The sequence below is a fragment of the Pristis pectinata genome, chromosome 13 (genome assembly GCF_009764475.1).
Source record: "Pristis pectinata isolate sPriPec2 chromosome 13, sPriPec2.1.pri, whole genome shotgun sequence".
Taxonomy (NCBI): domain Eukaryota; kingdom Metazoa; phylum Chordata; class Chondrichthyes; order Rhinopristiformes; family Pristidae; genus Pristis; species Pristis pectinata.
This window is the reverse complement of record NC_067417.1, coordinates 20,867,203-20,879,992: the sequence shown is the minus strand read 5'-3', so window position 1 is coordinate 20,879,992 and position 12,790 is coordinate 20,867,203. Positions and strand designations below refer to the sequence as shown.

The following is a 12,790-nucleotide window of genomic DNA, read 5'->3' as shown; positions in this document are numbered from 1 at the left end:
CTAACTGGTGTCTTGCGCAGGAGATCAATTTGAGGAAAGAATGAAAGCAGAAATAACTAAAGACTGTCTCTTCACCAAAGCCCCTACCTCATTCATTAGTCTGGGTTGACTGCAAAGTCAAAATGTCAAATAGAGCCAACATTTGTGTCAGTCTTTAATTTATTCATTCACTAAATGTACCACAATACAATGGGAGTAGGAGTAGCTATCAAGCCCTTCATGCCTGTCCCACTATTTAATGTGTCCTATGGCTGATCAATGCTGGCCTCAACTCCTCTGTGCCATTTCTCCATACCCTTCCATTCCTTGATCAATCAAATGTTTATCCATCTCCACTTAAATAATTCTAATCATCCAACTTCCACTACCACCAGGGCAGAGAATTCCAGAGATTCACCATGCTCTGAGAGAAGGAATTTCTACATCCAGTGACATGCAAAAGTTTGGGCACCCCCAGTCAAAATTTCTGTTACTATGAATAGCTAAGCGAGTAAAAGATGACCTGATTTCCAAAAGGCATAAAGTTAAAGATGACACATTTCTTTAATATTTTAAGCAAGATTACTTTTTTATTTCCATCTTTTGCAGTTTCAAAATAACAAAAAAGGAAAAGGGCCTGAAGCAAAAGTTTGGGCACCCTGCATGGTCAGTACTTAGTAACACCCCCTTTGGCAAGTATCACAGCTTGTAAACGCTTTCTGTAGCCAGCTAAGAGTCTTTCAATTCTCGTTTGGGGGATTTTCACCCATTCTTCCTTGCAAAAGTCTTCTAGTTCTGTGAGATTCTTGGGCCGTCTTGCATGCATTGCTCTTTTGAGGTTTATCCACAGATCTTCGATGATGTTTAGGTCGGGGGACTGTGAGGGCCATAGCAAAACCTTCACCTTGTGCCTCTTGAGGTAGTCCATTGTGGATTTTGAGGTGTGTTTAGGATCATTATCCTGTCGTAGAAGCCATCCTCTTGTCATCTTCAGCTTTTTTTTTTGTACAGTGTGATGTTTGCTTCCAGAATTTGCTGGTATTTAATTGAATTCATTCTTCCCTCTATCAGTGAAATGTTCCCTATGCCACTGGCTGCAACACGAGCCCAAAGCATGATTGATCCACCCCCGTGCTTAACAGTTGGAGAGGTGTTCTTTTCATGAAATTCTGCACTCAAACTTTTGCTTCGGGCTCTTTTCTTTTTTGTTATTTGAAACTGTAAAAGATAGAAATAAAAAAGTAATCTTGCTTAAAATATTAAAGAAATGTGTCATCTTTAACTTTATGCCTTTTGGAAATCAGGTCATCTTTTACTCGCTTAGCTATTCACAGTAACAGAAATTTTGACCAGGGGTGCCCAAACTTTTGCATGCCACTGTACCTTAGTTTTAAATGACCAGCCCATTATCTTATAGTTATGTCCCCTTGTTTGAAACTCTCCCACTAGTGAAACTGTCCCAATATCTATTTGATGTTTGAATAAAATTCTTCTAAACTCCCAAGGAATACAGCCCAAACTATTCAATCTCTCTTGGTAGGGCAACCCTCTCATCCCAGGAATTAGCCTGGGGAATATCCTTTGTGCTGCCTCCAGTGTTACATTATTTTTTATATAAAAGGTAAAGGTACCAAAACAGTACCCTGTATTCCAGATGAGGCCTTACCAGCACCGTAAAATTGCAACAAAACCTCCCTATTTTTAAACTCCAACCCCCTTACAACGAAGGCCAAAATGCTGTTTGTCTTCTTAACTACTTATTGGACCTGCCTGGATTTGTGTGATTAATGCACTAGAACACCTAGATTCCTCTGTACTTCACTCACTTGCAGTCTATCATTTAGATAATCTGCCTTTTGATTTCTCTGACTGAAGTGCATGACCTCACTTCCCCACATTAAACTCCATTTGCCCGTTCTTTTGCCCACCCACTCAACCTATCCATATACCATTGCAGAATCAATCACAACATGCCCTTCCATCTAAGTTCATATCATCTGCAAATTTAGAAACCTTACACACCATTCCTTCCTCCAGGTCATTAATGCAAATAGTGAACAATTGTAGGCCAAGAACAGATCCCTGCCAGAGTTACCTCCTCTCAGTCTGAAAAGGACCCATTTATTCCAATTGTTTTTCATGAGACAGTTTTCAATCTATTCTAACACTTCCTGCAATACCATGGGCTTTTAATTTATGCACCAGCCCTCTATGTGGCACTTTGTCAAATGCCCTTTGGAAAACTAAGTACTCTACATATACAAGATCCCCTCTATCAAAACTCATGTTATATCCTCAAGGAATGAGCAAATTAATAGTGAATGCATTTTTAGTAAAGTGGGGGGGGGGGGGGGGGGGGGGGGGGGGGGGGGGGGGGGGGGGGGGGGGGGGGGGGGGGGGGGGGGGGGGGGGGGGGGGGGGGGGGGGGGGGGGGGGGGGGGGGGGGGGGGGGGGGGGGGGGGGGGGGGGGGGGGGGGGGGGGGGGGGGGGGGGGGGGGGGGGGGGGGGGGGGGGGGGGGGGGGGGGGGGGGGGGGGGGGGGGGGGGGGGGGGGGGGGGGGGGGGGGGGGGGGGGGGGGGGGGGGGGGGGGGGGGGGGGGGGGGGGGGGGGGGGGGGGGGGGGGGGGGGGGGGGGGAGGGAGAGAATCGTCAATTGTATGGGATTCTGATTCAGGTTTATTCATTCATTCTTATTCCATACTTCAACTATGCAGACATACATAGCCTGCATGTTTTTGGCTAGAAATATGAACAGTTTGGTACTAGCTCATCTCAGTACCCTAAGTCAAATAGAAATGAAAAAGATCTAGAATAACATTATTAGTAAAGTAATATTTATAATGTTTCAAGCTTTTAAACATGTACATTGTACAGATACAGAAAACTGCCCCATGCAAACACATCAATGGCTGGATATTTTGGCCCTTTTATTGCAGAAAGCCGAAGTATTAACATTCCCACTCGATACCAAGTATTGCTGAAGTTCTGGTTTTCTTTTAAAAAAAAAGCACGGCACAATTTATTTTCTGTCTTTCTTTTCTTCCTTCTTTGATTCACTTTTTTCTTTTTCTTTCTCATCTTTCTTTTCTTTTTTCCCCTCTTCTTTTTCTTGCCCTTCCTTCTTTTCTGCATCTCTGTTGGCAATTTTATTATTGATTAAATTGTGCAGAGCAACCACTGATCGAATGAGTGATGCAAGATACACCACCAACATCTGGTCGTTTGTCTTCAGGTAAAAAGCTTTCACAAACTCTTGCAAATTAACATCAGGTAGGAGATTGAAGACATCTTGCAGCTGGTAGATAATTTGATGGTTGATGGGCAATTTCCCTGTGGCCACTTTCTCCAAGTAATTCCTTATCTCTAAAATCTTTGAGTTCAGCCCTTTGAGGCCATGCACTTGGTTTGTGATTCGCTGTGACAGTGTTCCCACTGTGGTAATCTTTAATATCTCTGTAATGGTAACACAAGCAAAGAAGAACAACTTTATTTTAGTCTGTTTTTGGCAATTCATAACAGGAGACAAATCACAAGTTTTATTCACTAAAAGTAAATCTGCACAGAGCCTATTACAAAGTTGTTCTTTGACTGACTGAGGACTATTTTTCTATTAAATATCCTCAGCAAACCACTATTAAATATTCCTCTCACTGCAATTACTGAAATCAAAAATTATGATTCTATTCTGTCAATGAATAAAACAGTTAGCTGCATATCAAATTATACCCAGAAAAGTTACCAGCAATCCAAGTTGCACATTGATTTACATTCCAAGAACAAAAAAAGGTTAATTTAATATCCACTGGGAAGTTATAGAACTATGCAAACTGTTCTGGTCACATCACAGGAAGGATGTAATAACACTAGAGAAGGTACACAAAAAAAAATTGCTCAGGGTTAGATAATTTTAGCTAGGTGGAGGTGGAGAAGTTAGCCAGACTTAGGTTACTTTCTTTGGGCCACAAGATACTGCAAGCAAATTTAATTAAGTGGATAAAATGTGAGGGTCTGTGTCAGAGGTCAATGATTAAAGATAGTGGGTTGAACAATAGGAGTGCTGAGAAAAAGTGCATGGTCAAGAAATCATTGCCCAAAAAAGTGTGACCTTCATTACACTTAAAAAGTACTTGATGCGTCATAGCCTACAGCTCCACTGATCTAGGAGCTAAGACACAAAATGACATGAACACAAGCCAAATGGCCCTCCTCTGTGCCTTGTATTTCTATGAAAGGAAAACAACAGAAAAATCCCATAATTTTGCCCAACAGCAAGAGATTTGCTCAGATGTTGTCAACTTACCGTAGCAAAATGCTCCACTCCAACTTCTTCAGCTTCTTCTGCCCCTATTTCACTGGTTACATGTTCAAATGTTTTGGAAGTTGGAGTTCCATCCTGAAGAGAGACCACACAATGAGTAATGAACTTAACACCCATTCATTATTTCATTTGTTGTGTTGGGACTGGTTTTAGGTGAGCACACTCAATGTCCTTATTTTCCTTCTTAAAAGTTTCCCTTCTTGTTTTTAAAGTCCAAATTCTTGATATGGTGCATGTACCAGCATTCAGTAGGAGTCCCACACAAAAAGACATACCATTTACAAGTAAGCCTAAGTAACTTGGCCTCCACTTCTCTCTGGGATAAAGAACACTACAGGCTCATTGTCCTCAGAATGAAGAAATTAAAGCTTATTTGTCATTGGAATGGATTTTGAAATCAATTGAAGAAAAATTTTCAAGTCTATTTGAACAAAATAGATCCCAAATTTCAATTGGCTTTACCTTCTGAAGAAACTTGCAACAAAAATGATTCACAATATTTAAGGAGTTTATATAGAAGCCGTAAAGCATAAAGTAGCACTTACATCATGAACTTCCTCTACTGAAATGTAAGCTTCTGTAGGTAGCCCCAGATCTTTTGGCTTGACATCAATGATAACTAAAACCTTAAAAACAAAATTCATAGCTTCAATCTAGATGCTCTGAAAGTTATTTACAGTCCAATAAAATGAATAACAATTTTATTTTTCCTTTAACACTATGAATCAGTCATATTGGAAATGATTAAAATTATAATGTCAACTGCCTAGTCTACAACTATGTTTCACGTTATTTACAAGCATTGCAAATAGATCTAAAAAATGAACTTGGGGAAAAGTTTTTTTTAAAACATTTTCTTTTCAGTCTACCTTAATTCCAGTCAGATTAAAATAAAGAAAAACTATTTGCAGTACTGTGCTAAAACTTAAATAACATAATTTTTGGTAAACAATCTTTCAATTTGTTTCCATCCTGCCAATGGCACAGAAAGAGGCCATTTAGTTTATTAGTTCCAGGCCCATTCCAGTTGAAACAATTCCTTAAGTCTCATTTGCCCTGTAGCCCAGAATTATTCTCTCTCATGCTCCCATCAACTCCCCTTTGATTCTTTTGCCAATTATCCACATTAAGAGGGTGATTTACTTTTGCCAATTAACCTACCTTCAAGTCTTTGGGAAATGTGAGGAAAACTTGAACCTTCATGGGAAAGTCCCATGCGGTTACAGGGAGAATGTACAAACTCTACACAGACAGCAACCGAGGTAAGGATTGAATCAGGCTCCTGGACTAACTCTGTGCCACTGTGTTTGTCTCTGTTTTGTGTTCCAGGCAGGTTATCAATCCATTTTAATTTCATGCCCACTTAAACAAAAAATTTACAGCCACACTTTTACTTGGATCCATAAATTTTTCTGGCACATTCTTCAATACTTGTATTTTAAGGCTATGAATGCTTGATAAACTTAAACAATTAAAGAACAATTAATCTGTGGATGTACCACAAGATTATTTATCTGACTGAACACACATACAGATGTAGAAAATGCAGATGAAATGTTGCAGAGCGAACAATTTTCTTTTAAACTGAAATGTCATAGAATCACATCTTGGCATGCGCGTGCGTGCACACACACACTGAATTTGTGCAATAAGTTTGGGACACTGCATGACCTAGCTATTCAATAGGAAAAAATTAAATCACCAGCAAAAAAAAAAGTATGGATTACAATAAATCCCAAATAAGAATGCTTAGTTAAAAGCCATTGTTACCAATTAAGAGATTTTGTTGTGACAAAGGAAAAGCAACCAAAGCCACAAAAATTGTAATGAATGTATTGAACCAACTGGTTAAAATCACAAAAAAAAAGTTTTACAATGAAACATTTGGGAATGCCATGCCAAATAAAAATGCCGTTATACTTAATATGCGTTACAAAATAATGCAATTTACCATTTAAATAACTAAAGTTATTTAAAGATGGAAAATCTAAAACCTTACAGAATTAGGACAGTATCGTTTCATAAGTTCGTTGATGGCAATGTCGTTTTTGTGCAACTTGGGTCCTGTATGGTACCATCCAACGATCCTTTCCCTGGCTAAGACAGGTACATAATCATTCATTAAAATGCAGTTCAGTAGATGTTAAGACGACAGTCATTACACTCACCATATTGATTAAACCTCACTGGAAATGAGAATACATTAACAATCTATTTCTTTTAAAAGGAACACGAAGCATGACTGATAATATTTGTGCAAATTAAGCAACAAGATTTATGACTTGTAACAAGACATTCTGTAGGCAAGAATGTTTAGGATTATTCTAATTGATTATTAATTTTCTAAGCCGAGTAAATACAAGTTTGAAGCAGCAGATTTTACTGATTTCTTTTTAAAAATTATTTCCCCTCCAAATTTGACACCCAGGTTCCAGAAAACCACCTCTCTGCTACTCAGTTTGTTCTTTGGCAAAATGTACAAATTGCTCCACATTCCAATGTCACTTACCCAAGGGAAAAAAGTTTTAAAGTGCTAAAAGAGGAGAAAGTGATAACCTTGAATTCAGGGAAAATCCCTGTACAATTTGTATATTATACATCAATATGCAAAGCCACTCTGCCTGAATAATATTGTTTTTAGTGCAAACTATAAAACTAAAGAGGTTCAGAGGATGCATAATTTAAGCTTTCTCTTCCATTTAAGTCAGGGATCTTACCATTTACTTTCTTAAACATCCCATACATATTCTCCAAATAATCATGATCCAGAAACCACACTGTATCATCTTTTCATCTTCATCAAATGGAACTAAGATGGAAAGAAAAAACAAAAGAAATAAAGATGTTCTGACAAAGACTAAGAATAATGTCAAACATTGCTGGTTGTCTCATATTGTTTATGGATTTCCCTCCCAAATTAACAAGTGTATGTTGAAAAGATAACCATACTTTACTCTCATAACTCAAAAAGTAACAACATGCAAATGACTTAAAATGTGCATTATTGCCCATTATCAAAGTTTACTAAAGTTGCTTTGTTGAAAGTGTAATGACTGGCTCATAAGGGCATTGGTCAGAATAACCTTTAAACAAATGTAAAATAATTTAAAAAATCAAAATGGATTAATTACTGATTGTGGATATGTTTCAAACCATACAAGCAGCTGAAGAACAGATACAATGCTTGTTATCTGTTGTTCAAAAGTCTGGGGTTAAGTTTGTATTCAATAGAAAAATCCATTGCTTTGATTTAGGAACTGCACTACTGGCATTAAAATTCAAACTAGAGCAATGTCAATTTAGTCCCAAGTAGGGTGTGACGGATCATTCATTGTTGCAAAGGTAATTTATATTGAATAATGGATGATTGGTTAATCTGTAATAATTCCATTCATCACCAATTTTGATTCTTACCTGCAAAACTGTTTGAAACATCAAGTATCTTTTTGTGCCAAGAACCCAGCAACACTCCAACCACTCGTTTTTGATTTCCAACTTTTCCTATTCTAAACATTAAAATAAATTAACATAATGAATAGTTTAGACAATTATAACCTTAAATGATTCCTCCAAAACATGCCACCAATAGAATAAAAATTCTGAATGCCATGTCTTAAAGAAAGCTCTTAAAAGATTCCTTTTTTAAAGCATCAACATCCCTTATTTCCTACATTATGGCAAAAAATAATAGTTAGTATTTTCCTGAAAAACAATGGCAGTTAGGAATTAAAATGCAAGACTTTCATGCTTGGGAAATCAGGTTTGTTAATGCTTTCATTTAGCTTTGTAAATTACTATCAAGTACAACTGGATATTATAGGAAAAAAAATCAAACATTTATTTTCAAGTCATTTTGAACATTATTGCATTTGCTGATTTATGAATGAAATAGGGCAAAATATTTTTCTCGAAAACGTTTTGTATTTTAAAGCATATTCAACATTTATCAAGAAACTTCTGTCCTTCATTGCTTATGCTTATTTACGTAAAAGCAGCATACCAAGTTACTTAGCCTCACATACACTTCAGCAGTACGCCTCAGCTTAGCCAACTTGGTTAGCACTCTAGCCTCCAAGTCAGAAGGTCAAAAGGCCCCAGTTCCACTTAAGAACTGCAGTACCTATATTCAATAATGCAGAATTTATCCTGAAGGGTTATCTTTTCAGACAAGATACAACATTAAAGCACAGAATGAATGTTCAGATGGATTTTTAAAAAAAGTCCACTCAGCATTATTGAAAGAGCAAGGAATTCTCCTGGTGAACATGCATCCATCAATTTGTGCAATCTAAAATAATTTGTTCAGTAAATCATTTCATATAATGTGACCTGCTGTGCATAGATTGATTTTTCACCCAACCTCTGGGTTAGGCTCACAACTCAAGCGACTTACACACATCTTGATATGTTATTGTGTATTATTTTGAACAGTGTTACATTTGTTCTGATTTATGGTTATGAGATAGGGCAAGACAAGATTTTTTTTAAACCCATTCCAGCTTGTCTCAGAGATAATAATGGTTAATGTCTAAGATTACCAGTGCAGAGGTGTGGAAATAAAAAGTCTTGTGGGGAAAGTAGATTACCCCTTATGGAATCTGACAACTTGCCCACCTGTTATTTTTAAAGGAGCCAGAAATCAGGTGGTTTCCTGTCACCAGTGGGTATTCCCTCTTGCCCGAATTACTTTTCTGAGGTTTACTACATGATATCTAAATGCCCATGTGGGACAATTGAAGGCTAACCACCAACTGCTTTAAAAATTTGTACAGATTTAAGGAGATAATGTTCAGTAACAACTATTATCTTCAATTCAAAACCTTTGAAACAAAATTAAACACACTTTGCAATAGTCAGAACTTGCAGTCTTTATTATCCAGTGTATGTTTTGTAAGGTTAATAGAGTCAATACTCATTAATAACACAAATTTAGATTAAAGCTATCCTGTCTCTCTCATGCTTTACTCAACTCATATTTTCATTACCAATGGAAATGCATAAAGGAAAGTCAATTTTGTACTAGTTGATCCAGAGCAATTTTGTTCAATTTTTAACAAAATGTTGCTAATCCATTGTAAGATATCACTAGCTTTTGCTTGAAAGCCAACAGTTGTGTGTTGAACTGCTATCTTTAACCTGTGTAATTGAGGAAACTCATACCCAGCTGACGACCATACTTGAGATAACTGTGGAGTCCTTATGAAGTCTAGCAGGGAAGTCCTGTTTCCCCAGCATTTCGACTGGAAACTCTGCCTTCTGAACTTGTCTCAGGTAAATCTGGAACAAGTCCAGCAGGCCATTTGGTTGCAAGTGGAAGAAAGAGATGAGAACAAGTGCAAGGACATTTTTGTTTTAATCTAAAGAATTGAACTAATTGTATTGAATGTGTCCTAATTTTTAAAAATTTTCCTTGTTTTTAATAAAATGCTACAAATGATGAATCTTTTCTCATTTTGGCCAGTGGTGTTGGACTCTCGATTTGGGCAATGGTGATAATAACAGGTTCTATAATAAAACCCAACTTCAAGGTTTACTTTCATTTTAATAAGAGGGTAGTAAATCCAAAAGAAAGCCAAATTCTAATATATTTACATTGTACCTTCAAGTAATCTTGAATGATTTAACATATGGTATAATGACCTGAGACAAATACATTTGTACAGTCATCTGGTTCAAAAATTTGAATATTAAGCAAATTGCAGTTGCCTTGGATGAAACAGGCATTTAGCCTGGTGCTCACAACTGGCTTTTTAATTTATGTTTACTGATGTACTATTGATCACATGGCAGTACCGAAATGCAAGTTGGATGCATATGCTACTAAAAACAAAGAATAAAAACACAATTGTTTCTTTATGTCCAACGTGCACAGTATCTGAAGGAATTGTAATTTGGGAATATCACATGGAATACCAGATATTTATTATGACATGCCGTGTTAGTCTGTTAAATCTACTTAGATACGTTATCACTTTAAAGTTTTTTGTATTATTAAAACCTGAAATTTTGTGTGCTCATTTTCAAAAAATGGAGAGAAAAATAGACTCAACTTCATAAACACTGATAAAAACAAAAAAAGGCATTCAAAGGCACACAGGCAAGATAAATGAGGCTCAATTTCAGATTCTCACAATGCACAATAATTCAATAAAGTTAATCACAGAGAATTTGCAGTACAGAAAGAGACCATTCAGTCCAAGTTGTCCATGTCTCTATTTATCCAGTCATCTTTCCACGTTCCTTTTAATTTCTTCTCACTCATTTACCTATTTTGTTAACCTGAACTGCATCCTGCTATTTGACCCAACTGGTTAACGTAGTACTTAAGTTTAAAGTTTTAGATCCTGAACAGCTTGGTTAACATTCAGAATTAATTCTCTAATCATCTCCATCCATACATGAGTGGCATAGATACATACTAGATGTACATATTCAACAAAATGGAAATGGGGTTGGGGGCAGAGTCCAGAACAACATGACATAAGAAAACTTGAGCTAAGTCATTCATCAATACTAGTAATAGTACGTACTTCTCCATACAACAGGTAGCGGAAACGTGAAGCTGTTCCCCTCAAATGCCTGGAAGCTAGAGAGACCAAATATCTGAAAGTTTTACATTAGTTCAGGGTCATGCAAAAAAGCTAAATGGTTAATTAAGATGACCAACATAACTGAATGGCAGCACATTCGAGGCTGAAATTCCTGTCCCATCGCATTGCCCACTGAACCTATTAATAAGGATGTTGTCACAGGATATCTAAAAATTGTAATGCAATTTAACAGAGTCAACATGCTTTTATAAAAGGAAAACGGAGTTTAACAAATTTATTATAGTTTCTTGAGGACATAACTGGCAGGCTGGATAAAAGGAAACTGGTAGACATAGCACATTTGAATTTCAAAAAAGATATTCAATAAGTTGGCACATAAATACTTCATGCACAACAGGGCATAAATTAGCAGGCAGTGAAAATTGGCTCATTAAAAAAAAGTTTTTTTTTAAACAATTACACAGAGTATTGGTGAGACCACATCTGGATTTCTACACAGAGTTTTGGTCTTAATTTCAGAGGGGTTATATTTGCACTGGAAACATTTCCACAAAGGTTTACTAGGCTGATTCCTGGGAATGAAGGGATGTCTTATGAGAAGAGATTGGGCATATACTTGTTGGGAATTTAGAAGAGCAATAGGCAATTTTATTGAAACATACAAAATTGAGAAGGTTTGACTGTAAATGCTAAGAGAATGTTTTCCATCATGGGAAAATCTTGAAATAGGGGGAGAAAAGCAGGTTCAGAATGAGGAGTTGCCCATTTAGCATGGTGACGAGAAGGAAATCTTCTCTAAGAGGGTTATGAATTCTCTACCCAGTGAGGCATGGAAACAGAGTCATTAAATATATCCAAGTCCACAAAAGGTTGATTTGTAGATGCAGTGCATAAGGGCATCATGAGCTACAGGGAAGTGCTGAAGAAACCAAAATTAGATCAGCTATGATGTTATTGAATGGTGGCACAGGCTCAAGGACCTGTATGGCCTACTCCTACTCCTCTTACTATCATTGATAATGCTGATCCCCATATATATCAAGTGCATAGACTTCATTTTTGGCTCTTTCTGAAAAGATGCACAAGTACACCGTTTACAGTGTAATCCGATGTCTTGGAGGAAATACACAAATATTTTTTGTTAAGAAAATAATGAAAGCCTAAGGTTTCCTTTCCAAATTGAGAAGGAAAACCACCTTACCAACACAATCACCCTTGAAACAAAATGAGATCTCACAAATTCATATGAATTTTGAGCAGGATGTTAGCGACACGAAATAATTCTAAAGACAAACGGCAACTACTACGTACAGGATTTCTAATTTTCCATTTTGCATTGAAGTATCAATGTCAGTAAGTGTATAAAATGTGTATTAGACAACAATGTCCGTAAACTGTACTGTGGCAGATCCACATTTTAAAAAAAAACGCAGAACTTACAACAGTCGACCAGGAAAACAATGTTTGTTTATTTTCTCTCGTTAAGACTTTAACACATGGATCATGAACCAGCCTCGAAATAAAAGGACTTCAGCCAAATTGCGAATACTGAAACCTAACCAGCGGTACAAAATCCAGTGCACGTCTGGTCCCCTATGATGACAGAGTGGGAAAAGAAGGATTTGAAGTGCAAGCTATGAATGTGGGGGCCGGTGTGGTGGCAGTACTGCCGATGTGACTCAGCAGGGTAAGGCCGGGCCCCGCAGCCGCTCAATGGGAGCAACTAAAGTCCTCCCGCCGCCGCACAGCCCCATACACAGCCCAGCGCGCCTTCCGCCTCAGCCTTTTACCTATTGAAATGATCCACCACACTCAGCAGCACCAACGGGTGAACAACCACCTTCTCCACCACGGAATCCGGCATCGTGACCCACTCGCTCTCCGACCGAACGCTGCGGGTGGGAAAAGGGGCGAGGAAACACACACACCGGAAACAGGCCGGG

The 12,790-nt window shown here is 37.7% G+C and overlaps 1 protein-coding gene across 1 annotated transcript; it reads right to left on the bottom strand.

Annotated features, from left to right (window-relative positions):
• Positions 1-2,795: 2,795 nt before the first annotated feature.
• psmd7 (proteasome 26S subunit, non-ATPase 7) lies at positions 2,796-12,786 on the bottom strand. The gene is given in 8 exon segments (XM_052028734.1): positions 2,796-3,429; positions 4,279-4,371; positions 4,842-4,922; positions 6,296-6,393; positions 7,014-7,088; positions 7,091-7,105; positions 7,711-7,802; positions 12,638-12,786. Coding segments are annotated over 8 exon segments (960 nt in total). The 5' UTR covers positions 12,712-12,786; the 3' UTR covers positions 2,796-2,997.
• Positions 12,787-12,790: the final 4 nt, after the last annotated feature.